We start from the raw sequence: 17976 nt of genomic DNA, 5'->3' as shown, positions 1-17976 counted from the left end.
GTTTCCTTAAAGATGCTGTTTGCCGGGGCGCCTGGGTGGCTCAGTGGGTTAAGCCGCTGCCTTCGGCTCAGGTCATGATCTCAGGGTCCTGGGATCGAGTCCCGCATCGGGCTCTCTGCTCAGCAGAGAGCCTGCTTCCCTTCCTCTCTCTCTGCCTGCCTCTCTTGTGGTTTCTCTCTGTCAAATAAATGAAATCTTTAAAAAAAAAAAAAAAAAGATGCTGTTTGCCATGAAAGTAAAGATCATTACACATTTGCAGCCGTAGCATCAACCTTAGCTTTCATTCCCTAATTGTTGCTCTGCATTGCCTCTCCTTAGCAGCTCTAGTGGTCTCGCAGTGTGGGCTTAATGGCCAGCATGAGGGACCCTTCACCTCTGAATTGTTCATCAAGGAATTTATTTAATAGAAACCAGTAGATTTATGGGAGGAAAAAAGAATAACGTGGGTTTCTAGCCGGCTGTCTGTTGGCAGTGACAGTGTGGTTTTCTGTTGCAGGTGCTGGTCATGGACACTTTGCATCAAAGTTTCTTGATTTTGTTTGGTTTTGGTCTGCTTTGGAGAAGATTAGCTTCTCCAGGAATTTCAGTCTGTTCATAAATATGAGCTTTTGCTTAGGACCTTTTGCTCTTCACTTACCTTAACTTGGATGCATTTGTTCTTGTTGAACTCCCTTGTCATCTTGTTCTTGGAAGTATTTTTGAGACTGAGCTCTTTATTTCTTCCTCTGCCAGTCACTAGCCAGGCCCCAAAGTAACCCTCTCTTCAGTATGCTGCCCAAAGCTCAGCTGAATTGGAATAATTGGGAGTACTGCTGGGTAGTCCACTCCTTTGTCAACCCTGACGTGACAGTGAAAAGTGTATCCTAGAGTTTGCATCCTAGATGCGTCAGGGTCAGGTAGGTAACTTACTGGAGCATGGAGGCCCAAGTCAGATGACCTGTGTAAATTAAATGCCTGCAGGGACTGTGGAGAAGTGGAGAGTGTGACCCCTTTTATGGGGAAATGACTCTTTCATGCCCATTGATTGCTGTTGCCCTGGGGCACGTGAGAAATCCAGATTCTTTTGTAAAGTCTCCCAGCTTTTCAGTAGGTGTGGATCAAATGAAATGCCGGTGGGCCACGTATAATCCATAGCTTGACATCCAAGAACTTTTAATTTATTCATTGACTTAGTTTATCTTCCCTGTGGAGTGAATCTATGTTCTGTGCAGTTGAGCATCTTACACCTTTGGATAATTGTGGGAGTTGAGGCATCTCTTTGAGAACTCTGTAGTATGGCTTAGTCCTTAAAGATCATTACCCATTTTTGCCTTGTTTACATTTCTCATGAAGACGTAAGTCAGAAGGCGATGAAGCTCTGTATGCAAAGATGCTTAGTGTAGCTTCATGTATAGTAGTTAAAAGTGTCCATCAGAAGGAAGGTGATTTTTGTTCTCTGTAAGGTCTGTAAGGTTCTCTGTAAGATTATATAGTTGATTTTCTGTTATTTTCTAATCTTTACTAAATCAAGTTTTGTTTTGTTTTTTTAAAGATTTATTTATTTATTTATTTGACAGGCAGAGGTCGCAAGTAGGCAGAGAGGCAGGCAGAGAGAGAAGGGGAAGCAGACTCCCCGCTGAGCAGAGATTCCCAACGTGGGGCTCGATCCCAGGACCCTGAGATCATGACCTGAGCGGAAGGCAGAGGCTTAACCCACTGACCCACCCAGGCGCCCTACTAAATTACTTTTTACTCTAATTCTATTTTCTTCTTTTTTTCTGCTTGCCTTGGGTTTGTACCTCTTTTTCCAGTGTCTCAATGTAGAAGGTTAGGTTGCTGGTTTGAGATAATTCTTTTTTGTTTCTTGCTTTTTAAGTATAGGCACTTAAAATTATAAATTTCCCTCTAAACCTGCTTTAGCTGTATCATAAGTTTAACTGTATTCTTTTATCTCAAAGTATTTTCCAGTTTTCCTTGTGATTTCTTCTTCAACTCATTGATAAATTAGGATTTGTTTTTTAATTATCCACATTGGGGAATTTCCTTCTGGTATTTTTAATTTCATTTCCTTGTGCTCAGAGAATATGCTTTGATAAGTTCAATGCCTCTTAATTTATAAGGCTTGTTTTATGGTCTAATATGTGATTTATCCTGGAAAATATTCCATGTGTGCTTGAGTTGAATGTATATTGTTTCTAGGCAAAATGCCCTATAGGTGTCTGTTAGAGCTTGTTGGTTTATAATGTTCAAGTCTATCTGTTTCTTTGGTGATGCTTAGTTGTCTGTCCATTATTAAAGGTGGAATATTGAAGTGTCTGTTATTTTTGAATTTTCTGTACTTAGCTTCTGTCGGCTTTTGCTTCATGTATTTTGAGGCTTTGTTGTTAGGTGCATGTATTTATAATTGTTCTATCTTCCTGATGGATTGACCCTTTTCTCATAATAAACTGTCCTTTTTCTCAGTCAAATGGGTTTTTAAGTGTATGCTTATTGTAAAGAGTTTAAGCAAAAATTATGTGTTGTATTAAAAGTATGTAAAATGAAAAATGAATGCATAACATCCCTATCCCCTGTAGAAATCTGTATTAACAGTTTATAGGTGTATCTTTTGAGATTCTGTTTTTATTGACTTATGTCTGTAAAAGAAAGTAAATGTTCTTTTTTTTTTTTTTTTTTAAATATTTTAGTTATTTGACAGAGAGAAACCACAACTAGGCAGAGTGAGAGGAGGAAGCAGGCTCCCTGCAGAGCAGAGAGCCCAATGCGGGGCTCGATCCCAGGACCCTGGGATCATGACCTGAGCCAAAGGCAGAGGCTTTAACCCACCGAGCCACCCAGGCGCCCCAAGAATGTAAATGTTCTTAAAGCAAAAGTGGAATCCTAGTGATAACGTTCTATAGCTTTTAAAAAATTAAAACTGCATTGGATCCCAGAGATTATCTAGTCCAACGTGCTTATTTTTTTAAATGAGATAACTGAGGCCATGGAGGGATATTGACTTGCCCAAGTTGACATGGGGACTAGGTGGCTGAGCTGTGACTGAGGTTTCCTGACCCTTGGTACAGTGCTCATTCCCGCGAGCCTCACCACCTTGTGTCTGTGTTGGGAACCAGAGGGTCTTTTAGTGCTGCGACAGGTATTTGGGTCATCATTTGTCATGGCAAAGATTGTTTTATAAGTTGTGCTTAGAGTTTATTTTGAACATTTTACCCAATTTTCTTTTCTTTCTTTGTTTCTTTTTTTCTTTCTTTCTTTCCTTCTTCCTTTCTTCTTCTTCTTCTTTTTTTTAAAATATATAGCTCCTTGTAGAAATTCTTATGAGGCCTACGATCTCTATCCGGGGACAGAAACTGAAAAGTAAGTATATTTGTGAGCCACTGGTCCTCCTTCCCAGCTTGCTGATGTGATGTGGTTCCAGAGACTTCTCTTCTTCCTACTCCTAGCTCAGCAGTGAGGGTCTGCCTTCCAGCATGCGCTCTCCACCCCCCACCTAAGAGCTCTCTTTCTTCATTTTGTACTAGGTAGAAATACAGGTCTGGGGCTGTGAAAGAAAAAGTGTGAAAGCCACTGGGCTAAATGAATTGCATCGTTGTAGTTTCTAATTGTCATCGGCCCAGCTTTTGTATTTTCTCTGGAAAGTCTTATTTCTCCTATCTAGTTAATTGAGGGAGTAATGAATAACCTGGTAGGATCATTTGTTTGTTTTATTTGAAAAAGTATATCTATTTCTTGTTGTTGTAAGGGTGATATGTGCTCTTGGTAAGAAAATTTAGTCATTACCAGAAATGGTAAAGGTTAGAAAGTCAGTGTTTTGGTAGCACATTATTTCTTAAGCTGGGATGGGTCTATGGGTATTCTATAATTCCTTTTTATAACTTATACATGTTACAAATACTATTTTTAGGTATTCAGTATTTAATTAAGAAAAAAAAGTAAGAGAACTCTGGCATAAGCCAGAGGTCACAGAGATACATACATACATACATACTTACCCACATGCCAGAAATCACTTTTAACACTTGATGAATGCCCTTCTACAAACATCATACATTTTTTTTAATTGAAGTATTTTTATTTTATATACAATGAGGTAGCATTAAGGTAGGTATCCTGGATATCTGCAGGTAAGGTAGGTATCTTGACTGACCCATTCAAAGAAGTTCACTTAATCCAACTTAATGAAGCCTGTATCCTTTGTGTACTGACAGAAACACTGGTGGCCCATATTGAGTCTGTATATCCTGATGAGACTCTACCAGTTTGAGCATAGGCGGCAAGAAGGAGAACCCTGGGCAAACTTCTAGGATGGCTCCCGGAGAGCTGCTGGGACCCATCTTGCTCTCTTGGATGCAATGGGGCAAAAGGAAAAGTACTTTTTTTTTTTTTTATTTAAAAAAATCCCCCCCTTAACCAGAACAGAACATATTATGTAAGGCCTCATTTTTATGTGCAGCAGTGGTTAAGAAGGTTCATATTCGTCTTTGATGTCTCAGCTTTGTACTCTACCTAAATTGGTTCTTTGTGTTCTCTGTCTAAGCTGATAGCAAGTCGCATCTTGTAATTACTTGTTGGTGTATTTGTTCTCTCTTTCTCCTGCTAGGTTTAGAGACTCCCCACCCCCTGCGCCCCCCCCCCCCCCCCCCCCGCCAACCACTGTGTATTCTTTATCGGCTGCAGAGTAGGTGCTGAATAAATAATTGATGAGTGAGTGAATCGCAATTCCTTTTGAAAATGAAAGGTCTAGAAATGCAGAGATGAACTGATCTGGTATTCCATCCTGCTCTGAAGTCATGAGATAAACGAAAAAGCCCCCACAGGTTGAAAGGTAGTGATAAGGGGTACAGGACATCTGCACTGTCTCCAGATTTTATCAGATAACCCTTCTGGTCAAGCTAGCTTGGCAGGGCTGCCCATTGACATCTCAGAGGGAGACCTAACATTTTAGAGTTTGTGGCAGCATAGAAATGAATGGAAATAGTTCTTAAAAATAAAAGTAATGCTGAGCAAAAACACTTTGTTGATGGTTCATACTCAGTTTTATCCTCTCCAGGCTCAGATGTCATAAAAATGTTTCCTTGTTGTGTATTCCTCTGTTCTTGCTCATAGAGAAGTAGTTAGTTCTCTGTTGGAGTTAGTAGGTCAGGCATTAAAAGACATTTCCCCAACAGAAATAACAAAGCAAAACAAAAACACACTTGTGAGTCTTTAGTAAAAATGATACCCTTGTTTGCTGTTAGGACAACCTTCAGTGGAAATTTATAACATGCAATCAGGAAGCTTATACTTTGGATTCTAGCAGTTCTGCTTTTGAAATGTATCTTGAGGAACCAATGCAACACAGGCATAGAAAGGCTACATAAATAGTTTGTTTTTAGTCTATTTAAATAGCAAAAATCCCCCCAAAACCCTGGATATCTTCTAAGCAAACTACAAAGGGAACATGCCTATTAAGAGATGATATACAGGTTGAAAGTATGAAGACTGTGGAGCTTAAGAAGAAAACAGCTACTGCATCAAGCCAAAAATCAGTATACAAATTGGATTGTAGATTCTGATGGGCATCACGAAAATCTTTGGTAAGCAAGGACTGGAAAGAGGTGTGCTAAAAGGAAAAGAAGCATCTTAAAGGGGATTGTGAGGAACAGTTCTTAGGTTGAAAAATTTAATTCTATTATGCCATCTTTTCAGTAAGAAAAATAACCAGTTATTCTCCCTTCACTTTCAGTAAGTGATGAAATGTCCAAGGACTGTTTGAGCATCCTGTATAATACGTGTGTCTGTGTAAGTACACCTGCCCTTGGGGGCCCAGTTATGTTTCTATCACATCTGCAGTGCTTGAGAAGGGAAAGTTCAAGGGGCGAGGGTGCACGTGAAAGCTGTCCTCGGACATGCGGTGATTGGACTGACTTTTGTGGGCCTGAGGACCAGGACCAGCAGGTGGAAATTGTGGGGAGACAGAATTTTATAGAAATTCAGAATCAGGGCTCCTTTAGCAGATAGCAATCTCCTTTAGCCCTGGAGGTGTCCAAGCAGATACTGAACAATCATTTATCATTTATAGATACACTGGAAGAGTGTATGGCACCTTTAAGATTCCTTTATTTTATTTTATTTTTTTAAAGATTTTTCTTTATTCTACAGACAGAGATCACAAGTAGGCAGAGAGGCATGCAGAGAGGTGGGGGGAAGCAGGCTCCCTGCTGAGCAGAGAGCCTGATGCGGGGCTCGATCCCAGGACCCTGAGATCATGACCTGAGCCAAAGGCAGAGGCTTAACCCACTGAGCCACCCAGGCGCCCCTAAGATTCCTTTTAATTCCATTATTTCTGTTCCTTCATTTTCCTTGTTAGAAGGCAAAAGCCCCACCAGTGTAGTAAGTAGGAGACTGTTTGACCCCTAAAAAGGAAAGAAGTGTGAATAAAACAGCAATTTGGTAGGAAGGAAAAAGCCTAGCACTTAGTGCTAGAACTGGATTTGGAGTTCTGGCTCCTGGCTCAGTGATTATTAATTCACCTCCCTGAGCTTTAGTTTCTCATCTGGAGAGTGCAGTCCGTAATCTTACTAGTATTGTAGACTTGTTGTGAGATGTGGAAACACTTTGTAAAGCGACATACAAGTGTCAGTGTTTGTAAAATACAGTACCTATCTTTTAGGAACTTATGCGGTCACCGGTACACAGTGAATCATTATACACACCAGAATGAAACAAAGGCTCCTGTAGAGGCGAAACTTACATGTTACGAAAATACAATGGAACATTTAATTCCATTTCGTTTCTTGCCTCATTCAGAAAGAGATGTCAGGCGTTCTTGTAGTGATATGTAAAATCTACCAAGATCATGAATCATATATTTAGAAGTAGGTAAGAAAGAAGAGTATAAAACAAGTTGAGGGTATAACATGTATGCAGGAATTGGGCTGCCCAAAAAATCATCTGTCGTCTGGATGGGGGCACACATTTCGGTTTAAGCTTCTTATCAACCAACATAAATAGGGAAGTAAGTTTCAATACTTACACAGTTCAGCATCTGTAATAGTCCCATGCAACAGAAGTACAGTGTGAGCCACTTAGATTATTTTAAATTTCCTTATAGCCACATTTTTTTAGAAAGGAAGAAAAGAAGTAGGAAGAAATAGGTGAGGTTAATTTTAATAATATATTTTATTTAGCATAGTATATCAAGATTATTCCAACATGTAAATAATGTAAGTAATTATTAATGGGATATTTACCTCCTTTTTTGTACTAAGCTTTCAAAATCCAGTGTGTTTTTTATACCTAAAGCACATCTCAGTTCAGATTAGCCATGTTTCAGGTGCTCAGTAGCCACATGTCTTTAGTGGACAGATAGGCGCAGACCGATAAGATAACAGTAAACTAACTAGTTGTTCAGCTAACACACAATACTCTTGCAGCTAAGGTCAGTAAGAACTTGTCCTTAATTTAAAAAATACGTGTATGATGTAATGACTCCATCATTGGCAACTTCCACATAGTCATTAGTTTTATGAGGCCATTTGTTATTAATGACACTTAATAATATTCGCGCAAAACACAGTTCATGAAAGAAGGAAAGGAAAAAAAATGTGAAGAACATGGAATGATACGGTCCAACTCTGCTGATGTGGCTTAATTTCAGGGATTAGGCAGAAACCAAGAAATGTCTGACAGTGCCTGCTTTGGGGTGGAAACTTGTGCAAATTGTTTCTGACTTGGAGTAAGTGTGTCCTGCCTAAGGACATTTACATTCCAAATTTAAAATATACCGCTGGCCAAATAAAACTTGGCCTGCTGGATGCTTGTTTGTAGCTCCTCATTTGGTTCCTAGGCAGATACTAAGTCAAGACCCTTTGATGGACCTACCATGAAAAAACCCCTCCCCTCAAAATGCATTTGCACACAGTGTTTTGTATATAGTTTTAGTGATTTAAGGCCTCTGCCGAGAATTCCAGATGTAGGTTGGAATTGCTTTTCTGGTTTCTAGAAGGAGGATGCCTTGCTTTTCATGTTTTATTTTGTAATTATAATCTATTTTGCCATTTCTCTCCTTTTCCCTTGTGATAGACGGAAGGAGTTACAAAGCGTTTGGCAGAAAAGAATGACTTTGTGATCTTCCTGTTTACACTGATGACGAGTAAGAAAACATTCTTACAAACAGCAACCCTCATCGAAGATATTTTGGGGGTTAAAAAGGTGAGCTATGTTTTCTAGCAGGTGGGTGACCAGATGGGGGAGGGTGTGTCAGACATTGGATTCTCAAACCTGAATGATGTACAGAGCTCTTTTAAAGGAAATTCTTCCATATTTCTAATGTTAACTTTTTTTTACTTAAATATATTCAAGTACAAACCTAGGTCATACTCCTTTTGGTGGTTTTTAAATGACAGTAAAACCTAAATCAGTATATAAATTGAAATCAATCTAATGATAAGACTCAAAAGTTCAGATTGACTTTGTTTTTAATGTGGTGGCTAATGCCACTTTGTCAAAATCAAATTGCCCCTCATTAATTATTATGTTGCATGATCTTTGTAGCATACTTACACTGCTGTATGCTATGTAATGACTCCATTTTCCTACCGTTTTTCTTTATTTGAATGCTGTGAAATTTTCATTCATTAGGTGGTGATGTTCGACTTTTATTTATTAAGTCTACTTCTGTTTATTCTCATTAGTCTTCAGCAGTTAAAATTTAATTCATATTAGCATAGAGGACACAGATGTGAGCACTGACATCCTGCCACTTGGTCATAAGATGGACATTCAAAAGATCCAGAATATGCTTCAAAAAAACATGCACACAGAAAGGAACACCTGGTTGGCTCAGTCGATGGAGCATAGGACTCTTGATCTCAGGGTTGTGCGTTTAAGCCCCACGTTGGGTGAAGATCAGTCTTTGTTCCATGCCTCCATGTTGGTTGCAGGCTGGCACATTTCTTCCTCTTACAGTTGAGGAGGCAGGAGCAGCCTCTTAGAATTGCTGTTGCAGGGAAAAGGCTACCCACGTGCATTGTGGTTACCCCAGCTTTCATTTCTGTCTTTCTGCTGCATTTTCCCCGGGCCCTGCTTGTCATGCACAGGCGGAAGATGCACAAGTGACCCATTGTCTGTAGGAACACACTGGAGATGTGTGCAGGTCCCAGACAGACCCTTTGTACCCTTTGATAAAAAGGCTTTGTTATTTTTCCAATAATTGTATGCTCCAGCCAGTGTGTGAAAGAGGGCTTCCAGGGCGGAAACACCAAACTCCCTGGCAGTCTGAGCATGGGAGTCTGGGATTGTTCCTTCTTGACTTCTCCCGCTTGTCCCTTGTGCCCTGACATGCTCATTTTTTGTGTGTTACCAAAAATAGTGATGAGTTCTGCTAGGCATGGTTACCTTGGTGCAGTTTGAAAGGGGGATAGACACCATAAAGAAAATGGGAACCCAAGCCACAAACTGGGAAATGATACACGTAACCCGTGTAACAAACAAAGGATTGGTATTCAGAATTTATCAAGAGGTCTTACAAATCAGCAAGAAAAAGACAAATAGCCTGGTAAAGAGAAGGGGGGGGGCAATGATAGTAACAAACATTTCACAGAAGAGAAACAATCCGTAAAAAGAATGTTTAATTTCATCGATGATCAGGGAAATGCAAATTAAGACCACACTGAGAGAGAGAGAGCAAATGTTGGCGAAAATGTATATCATCGGCCTTTCTTTTCTTCTTTGGCTTTTTTTTTTTTTTTTAAAGTAGGCTCCATGCTCAGCGTGGGGTCCCAACATGGGGCTTGAACTCACAATCCTGAAATCAAAGCCTGAGCTGAGATCAAGAGTCGGATGCTTAACTAACTGAGCTACCCAGGCACCCCAAGAACATGTATCATTGCAATCACTTATGTACTGCTGATACCTTTTTGTTTCTGCAGAATCTATTCATCTTTCTTTGTTTTCTGGCTGAATATGTGCATTCCCTGTGACCCAGCACCTAGGGAAGCACTACCCTGAGGGCTGAGACATCATTCTTGTGCCTGGGTCACCTATAGTCTATGTCCAGGCATGCTTGTGGATAAACTCCATCCCAGAACAGTAGTTCTCAGAAATGAAAACACTACATCAAAGCCAAGAGGTTGTGAAATCAATTCATTCGTTGAGTCTACCAGCTAAAAAAGAAAGGATTCAAGTGTGTCATGTAAGGGTATTATTTAAGTTTTTGTTACGTAGTTATATATTCACATATGTATGTTTTACTGGGTTGGGATGGAAATTTTTTCTTCTTCCTGGACATTGTCAGAATGGTTTGGAAGCCACCGCTCCAGAAAAACTTCGCATGTGTACATCAAGAAACGCACAAGAATGTTTATAGTATTGTTTCCGATTAAAAACTGAAGCCAAATCCATGATCCATCAACAGGAGAATGGATAAATTTCTCTATTCACACAATGAATATTATAGAGTTGCAAAAGTGAATAAGCTGTTGCTATAGGCAACAACATAGCTAAATCGTAGAAATAGATCAAAGTCGTAGAAATAGATCAAAGTCGGTTGCAGAAGACTGTAGTATCTTTTTATTTATTTATTTTTTTTAGAGAGAGTGTGAGCAGGGGAGGGACACAGGGAGAGAGAGGGAATCTTCAGTAGGCTCCAAGCTCAGCATGGAGGTACCAGTGTAGGGCTTGATCTCATCACCCTGAGATCATGACCTGAGCCGAAACCAAGAGCTGGATGTTTGCTTGACTGAGCCACCCAGGTGCCTCTGGTATATCATTCTTATAAAGCTCTGAAATAAGACTCAACTCATACATATAAAACTTTTTTTTTTTTTAACAGCAAAACGAAAGTAATTCAGGATTGTGGTTACCTCTGGCAGAGAGTGTGGAAGATGTGATAGGAAAGATACACACAGCTCTTCACTTGGTTATGCCTCATAACATATGTTGTATGTATCAGATATTAAAATATGACACAGGAGGTGGGCTTGGAGGGCAGTGGGACCTGGTTTGTGACCCATACACTAAGTTAAGGCTAGAGGAACAGGACTGAAAGTCCCGTTTCCTCTCATAACAATTGCTAACTTTTGGGGCGTCTGGGTGACTCAGTTGTTGAGTGTCTGCCTTCGGCTCAGGTCGTGGTCCTGGGGTCCTGGAATTGAGCCCCACATTGGGCTCCCTGCTCAGAGGGAAGCCTGCTTCTCCCTGTCCCACTCCCCCTTCTTGTGTTCACTCTCTCACTGTGTTTCTCTCTGTCAAATGAATAAAATCTTTAAAAAAAAAAAATCACTAACTTTTGTGTACTGGGGGAAGGAGAAGGCAAAGGTAGAAGCAGCTGTTCCCAAATAGCCCCTCAGCAAACTCCTGTTCTTCATTACCAGAGTTAAGAGCGGAGGTCATGAGGGCTTCTGGGAATCATTCACTTGTTCAGTACACATTTACTGAGACCCCTCCTACCAAGTCTCATGTGCTGAGGCTCTGGAAAGAAAGTAAGACACACAGCTCCCTCAGTGTAGTGTGAGTCTGTTTGGAAATGGAGGAACAGGTATCACAAGATCCTGTGACATGTGCAGTGATAAATACCCAGTCTAGTGGAAGTGAATTAGTGAGATGAAGGGTAGTAGCTATAATCTGAGGATATAAGGATGTTTCAGAAGAAGAGAAGCTCATGTAATGCACATTTGCAGATTTTTTTTTTTTAAGATTTTATTTATTTATTTATTTGACAGAGAGAAATCACAAGTAGGCAGAGAGGCAGGCAGGCAGAGAGGAGGAAGCAGGCTCCCCGCTGAGCAGAGAGTCTGATGTGGGACTCGATCCCAGGACCCTGAGATCATGACCTGAGCCAAAGGCAGAGGCATTAACCCACTGAGCCACCCAGGCGCCCCCATTTGCAGATTTTTTTAAAAGATCTTATTTATTTATTTGACAGAGATCACAAATAGGCAGAGAGGCAGGCAGAGAGAGAGGAAAGGAAGCAGGCTTCCCGCTGAACAGAGCCCGATGCGGGACTTGATCCTAGGACACAGATCATGACCTGAGCCAAAGGCAGAGGCTTAACCCACTGAGCCACCCAGGTGCCCCACATTTGCAGATTTTAAAGAAGAAAAAAAAAAAGAATGTAGCCAAATAAAAAGCATTTCATGAAATTCAATAGTCATTCATGATAAAAGCTAAGAATAAAAGGAAAGTTCTTTAGTTTGACAAAGGATATCAAAACTTAAAGTAGACATTAAACTTCCTGTTAAAACTTTGGAAATATTCCTGTTAAAGTAAAAAAAAAGACAAGAATGTCTGCTATCACTTACTCTAGGTAATTGGTTACATGAGCACATACACAGGGAGACACCTATAGGAATGGTCATTGCAACAGTGTTTATTAGTGAAAAATTACAGTCCACCTCAACATACATCCATATATATGGATGTATGTTTAAATACATGGTGGGGTAAAGCAGTGAAAAATGAATGAATTAGAGCTACTTCTGTCAGAGTAGTTAAATCCCACTGTTGAGGCACGTCTGACTGGCTCAGTCAGTAGGGCATGTGACCCTTGATCTCAGGGTCCTGAGTTCAAGCCTCCCATTGGACCTAGAGCCTACTTAAAAATAAATAAATGTTAAAAAAGAAGTACTAACTTCTTATCTGAAGTGACCTAAATTAAAAAAAAAAAAATTCCAGTGTTGACAAAAAAGTAAGGTATAATGTAGCATTCCACTGCATATGGAACGCTATCATATGTTTTTCAATTTTTTGGTTTATTTTTTATTGGAGTATAATTGACATGCAATATTATATTGGTTTCAGGTCTACAGCATAGTGATTCAGTGATTTTATACATGAAGCCATGCTCAGCACCATGTCACCATACATTGTTATTACAGTGTTATTGACTGTATTCTCCATGCTGTACTTTTCATCCCCACGACTTATTTATTTTATAACTGGAAGTTTGTACCTCTTAATCCCCTTGACCTATTTTGCCCATTCCTCCCAATCCCCTCCCTTCTGACAACCACCAGTTCTCTGTATTTGAGTCTTTATCTCTTTTGTTCATTTGTTTTGTAGAGTCCACATATGAGTGAAATCATAGAGTATTTGCCTGTTCTTTGACTTATTTTGCTTAATTAGCATTATACTCTAGATCCATCCACGTCTTTGCAAGTGGGAAGATCTCATTCTTTATGGCTGCATAATATTCCGTCGGATATGTATACCATGTCTTCTTTATCCATTCATCTATGGATGAACACTTGGGTTCTTCTGTACTTGGTTATTGTAAATAATGCTGCAGTAAACGTAGGGGTGCATATATCTTTTCAAATTATTGTTTTTGTTTTCTTGGGGTTAATACCCAGTAATGGAATTACTAGATCATATGGTATTTCTACTTTTAATTTTTTGAGGAACCTCCAGCTGTTTCCACAGAGGGAGCACCAGTTTACCTTTGTACCAGTGGTGCATGAGGGTTCCTTTTTTCCACATCCTCTCCGACACTTCTCATTTCCTGCCTTTTTAATATTAGCCATTGTGACAGGCGTCAGGTTTTGATTTGTATTTCCCTGATGATCAGTGATGCTGAGCATCTTTTCATGGGTCTGTTGGCCTCCTGGGTGTCTTTGGAAAAGAGTTTATTCAGGTCCTCTGCCCATTTTTAATCAGATATTTTTGGTGTTGAATTGTGTGAGTTCTTTATATTTTGGTGATTAGCCCCTCATCAGATGTATCATTAGCAAGTGTCTTCTGCCATTCAGAAGGTTGCCTTTTTGTTTTGTTGGTGGTTTCCTTTGCTTTAATACCATATATTTTTATGGAAATATAAGAACATGTATGGAAATAATCAGCAGTTCAAAATAATGGTTACCTCCAGTGGGAGAGATGGGAATACAACTGGGTAGGAGTACACAGGGGCCTTCAGCTATATTTGAAATATTTTATTTCTTAGAAAGAAAACATCTGTAGTAGGAATGGCAGTTTGTGAGTAAGAAAATTTGCGTGGTAGGCATTTCTTCTCTTTCCTTTTTTAAATAGGCAAAATGAGTCACATGAACAAAGAGAAATGAGAATAGTGGTGCTCCAAAGGGTTTAATCCTCAGACCAGTCCTATGAAGCATGTCAGTCCCATTTGACAGTTGAACAAATACTTAAAGAGGTTCCATAACTTACCTACATTTGCACAACTGCAGTTTGCAGGGCCAGGATTTGGATCCAAGTGGTTTAGCTACCAGGTCCCATTTTTAGGGGAATGCAAAAGAGGGACACATCCAGCCTCGAATGAACTGAGCATGGGGATTGTTTTGTTTGTGTCTCCTGTAGGAAATGATCCGACTAGACGAAGTCCCCAATCTGAGTTCTTTAGTATCCAATTTTGATCAGCAGCAGCTTGCTAATTTCTGCCGGATTCTGGCTGTCACCATTTCAGAGATGGATACAGGGAATGATGACAAGCACACACTACTTGCCAAAAATGCTCAGCAGAAGAAGAGCTTGAGCTTGGGGCCTTCTGCAGCTGAAATCAACCAAGGTAAGGTCTCTAAGTTTTCAGTTTTGAGACTATGGCTCTGAGACCCCCTTCATAAATTATCTGCTCTTTCAGTATCTCTAGGGTTATTCATGTGAAGGCTCCAAGGTCCACTTAGAGTATGTACATTTTGTGTGTGTGTGTGTGTGTGTGTATCTCTTCATCATTTTAGGGGGCCGCAAAAGTCCATAACTTTTATCCGATTTTTGAATTGATTCAGAATCTTAGAAAAGTTAAGAACCAGGGGCACCTGGGTGGCTCAGTTGGTAAGCATCAGACTCTTGATTTCAGCCCAGGTCATGATCTTAGGATCATGAGATCAAGCCCCATGTCAGGCTCTGTACTGGGCATGGAGCCTGCTTAAGATTCTTTCTCTCCCTCTCCCCGCACTCTCTCTCTTTAAAAAAAAAAAAAGTTAAGAACCATTGTTTATCAGAATTACAAATACACTTACCTTTTGATCACTAAGCCTCTTCTGGGTCTTTATCTTATAGATATATAGGATATGTATATTCAGGGTCATTCATTGCAACATTGTACTAACAAAAAGACCAGAAACAAGAGGCCACTTAATTTCTAGAATATTTATGTAATGGGAAATTGTATGGCTGTTAAGAAAAAAGAATGAAGAAGATCTCTGTGTATGATACAGGAAAATATCTTCAAGATGTATTACTGTTAAAAACGAAAATGCCGAGCTGTGTGTATAGTATGATACTTTGTGTGGTAAAGCAGAGATGGGGGGAATATGATCAAATGTATTTGTTTGCTCATATACAGTATGCGTTAACTGAAAGCATGTACAAGAAACTGAAAATGGTTACCTGTTGAGGGTGGCTAGAAGAGAGGTAGATGACAACAGCAGAAGTAGGACTTTTTTTTTTTAATATTTTATTTGTGTGTGAGAGAGCACACACTCATGCATGATTGGGGGTGGGACAGAGGAAGAAGCAGACTCCCTGGCAGGGAATCTGCTGTGGAGCTCAATCCCAGGACCCTGGGATCATGACCTGAGCCAAAGGCAGAACTTAACCATCTGAGCCACCCAAGCACCCCGGAAGTAGGACTTCTTAATGTATTTGTTTATATATTTGATTTTAGAAACATGTGAGTATGTTAGTTCCCTACTTACTGTTTTTTTTTGGTAGCAAGAGAATTTTTTTCTATTTCTATGCTGGTCTAAGCAGATTTGGGGGAAATTTGGTATATACCTGTTTTGGTTGTAAGAGTATAGATGGTCCATATTTGAACTATAATATTTATGTGTCTTAAAACCTAGTTCTTAAACATCAACAGACTGCAGTAACATATACGTGTGCCTTAGGGTTAACTGAATAACAAAGGTGAAATAATAAAAACTTAGCATTAAAAAGCAGCAGTAGAGAGCAATGATCCTCCTGTGGCAGCCCTGATGATGCTTTGAAAACAATACTTTGTTTCTGAAGTCTGGGTGACGGGATGTGTGCATTCCCAGGCCCGGCTCTACACACCTGCTAAGTGCCGCACAGCAGCCTTGCTTCTGACTACTGAATGTGAGTCGTCCCTTAACTCTGCGAGCGTTGGAGTTACGAACACCAAATGGTCAGAACTGTATTTCTAGTTATTAAGGAATAGAATTTTACATGTTTTAGTCATACGTAAAAGCAGAAATATATGAATCTGTGAACCCCAGTTTCATGGTTCCCCTTCCAGGCTCCTTTTTTTTCCTGATTTCATAGATCAGGGGCCCTACCTTGGTCTTTGTAGGCTTTTATTCCTTTCCCCTCTCCTTTCTTATGACTTTTAAGGAGTGCTCATTTTAGCAAATCATAAAATATACATTCTTAAAAACATGTGAATTTTATTATAACTAAATTATACTTTAAAGCTGATTTAAACACACTGACAAAAGCTCACATTTGTTAAGTTCCCGCTATGTAGCAAACACTGAGCTAACTGCATTGCTAGGAGTGATTATTTTTACCCTCCAGGTAGCCCTGTGAAATAGAGGTTCGCATCCCCTTTGCACAGCTTAGGAAGGTGAGGGTCATAAATGGCCACTATTGGATACCTGTGTGTGCTGAGGCACTAGGTCACTTTCATTTCAGTTTCCCATTTAAGGAAACTGTTTTGGCAGATTATTTTTATCCTGCTAGTATCAATTACACATACCTGTTTATAAGCTGCCTTAAATGAAACGAGCATTGCCCATCATTCTTAGAGGACAAGGTATTCTAGTCAGTTGGTTTTTTTAATTAACTGAGAGTTAACCTCAAACCCAGGTTTCTTTGATTTGGGTCATTAAAAAAAGAAAGTCTTCATAAAATATCTAAGTTCACTTGTATACCTGTGTGGCTAACCCATGAGATAATCTACATGTGATGTCTGCTTTTAGCTTTTGGGTTGAAGTTTTAGTAAATGTTGTATTTTGGCATGTGTTGTACAGGGTCTGACCTTTCTCAGCTCTCTGACCATAATTCCTATTGCCCTGCCCCCCACTCCACACACATTTCTCTAGTCACATGTCCTGGGAAGGCCAAGGTGAACATAATTAAATCACAAGTATAATGAGAAAGATCTTCGTCCTCAATGTTGGCATGCTTCAACTGAACTCCAGTACTAAATACTTTTAAATAGAGACAAGTATAATAATCATCTCAGGCTGCCATAACCAGGTACCATAACTGGGTGGCTTAAACAACAGAAGTTCATTTTATCCCTCTTCTGGAAGCTAGAGGTTCACGATCAGGGTGCCATTAGCATTGGTTTCTGGTGAGGCCTCCCTTCCTAGCTTGTGGGCAGCTGCCTTCTCACTGTGTCCTCAGGTAGTCTTTCTTCTGTGTATGTACAGAGAGAAAGCAATTTCTGGTGTCTCCTCCTCATATAAGAAGACCAGCCCTGTTGGGTTAGGGCCCACTCTTAACGACCCCATTTAATTACCTCCCTAAAGGCCACCATCTCCAGATACAGTCATATTATGAATTAAGGCTTCAACATATGAATTTGGGGGAGGGGACACAATTCGGACCATAGGAGTATGGAAAGTGGACATGTTTTTGTTTCGTTTTCCATAAGCTGGAGCTGTTTTCTTGCCCAGCAAAATGATTTATAATGTCATTAATGTCTTCCTGGAGCTCATACAATAATAAAAACATTAGGCTCTAACAAATTTTTGGATTTCTCAGAACTACCAGTTATTCATCTGTCCATTCAGAGGGGAACAGATAGTTTCATCAGGGGGAAAACTCGTTCAAGATTTTAGTCAGAAATGTGGATGAAGCCACAGGCCAGATAATTATCAATTTGTAGGTAACATGAGCTAAGAAGTGCTGATTTCTGTCAGCTAGGACAGGATAGAATAGAATAGATAGAATCCTCTTAGCTGGAAAGAGGAAAGTTTATGGGAATATTTCAAAATACTGATGTTTTAACAAGTCAAAGAGGGAAGGTCTGCTTTTGCAGAAATTCTCAGAAGTTGTGTTTCAGTTGTCAACCAGTTTAACATTAACCAGTATTGTGGCTCA

General features: G+C 39.8%; 1 protein-coding gene and 1 pseudogene across 1 annotated transcript in view; one reads left to right on the top strand and one right to left on the bottom strand.

Annotated features, from left to right (window-relative positions):
* Window positions 1-17976, top strand: part of LOC123926486 (transient receptor potential cation channel subfamily C member 4 associated protein) — a 68564-nt gene that overhangs the window by 19710 nt on the left and 30878 nt on the right. Inside the window, exons 4-7 of the mRNA XM_045980373.1 lie at window positions 3279-3336; window positions 5705-5760; window positions 8044-8172; window positions 14269-14476. Coding sequence (XP_045836329.1) covers window positions 3279-3336; window positions 5705-5760; window positions 8044-8172; window positions 14269-14476 — 451 coding nt within the window. The remainder of the gene's footprint in view (window positions 1-3278; window positions 3337-5704; window positions 5761-8043; window positions 8173-14268; window positions 14477-17976) is intronic.
* LOC123927097 lies at window positions 4043-5493 on the bottom strand (annotated as a pseudogene).

This window comes from Meles meles, chromosome 16 (assembly GCF_922984935.1).
Source record: "Meles meles chromosome 16, mMelMel3.1 paternal haplotype, whole genome shotgun sequence".
Classification (NCBI taxonomy): domain Eukaryota; kingdom Metazoa; phylum Chordata; class Mammalia; order Carnivora; family Mustelidae; genus Meles; species Meles meles.
The sequence above is the reverse complement of the archived record's forward strand: the minus strand, read 5'-3'. Positions and strand labels throughout refer to the sequence as shown.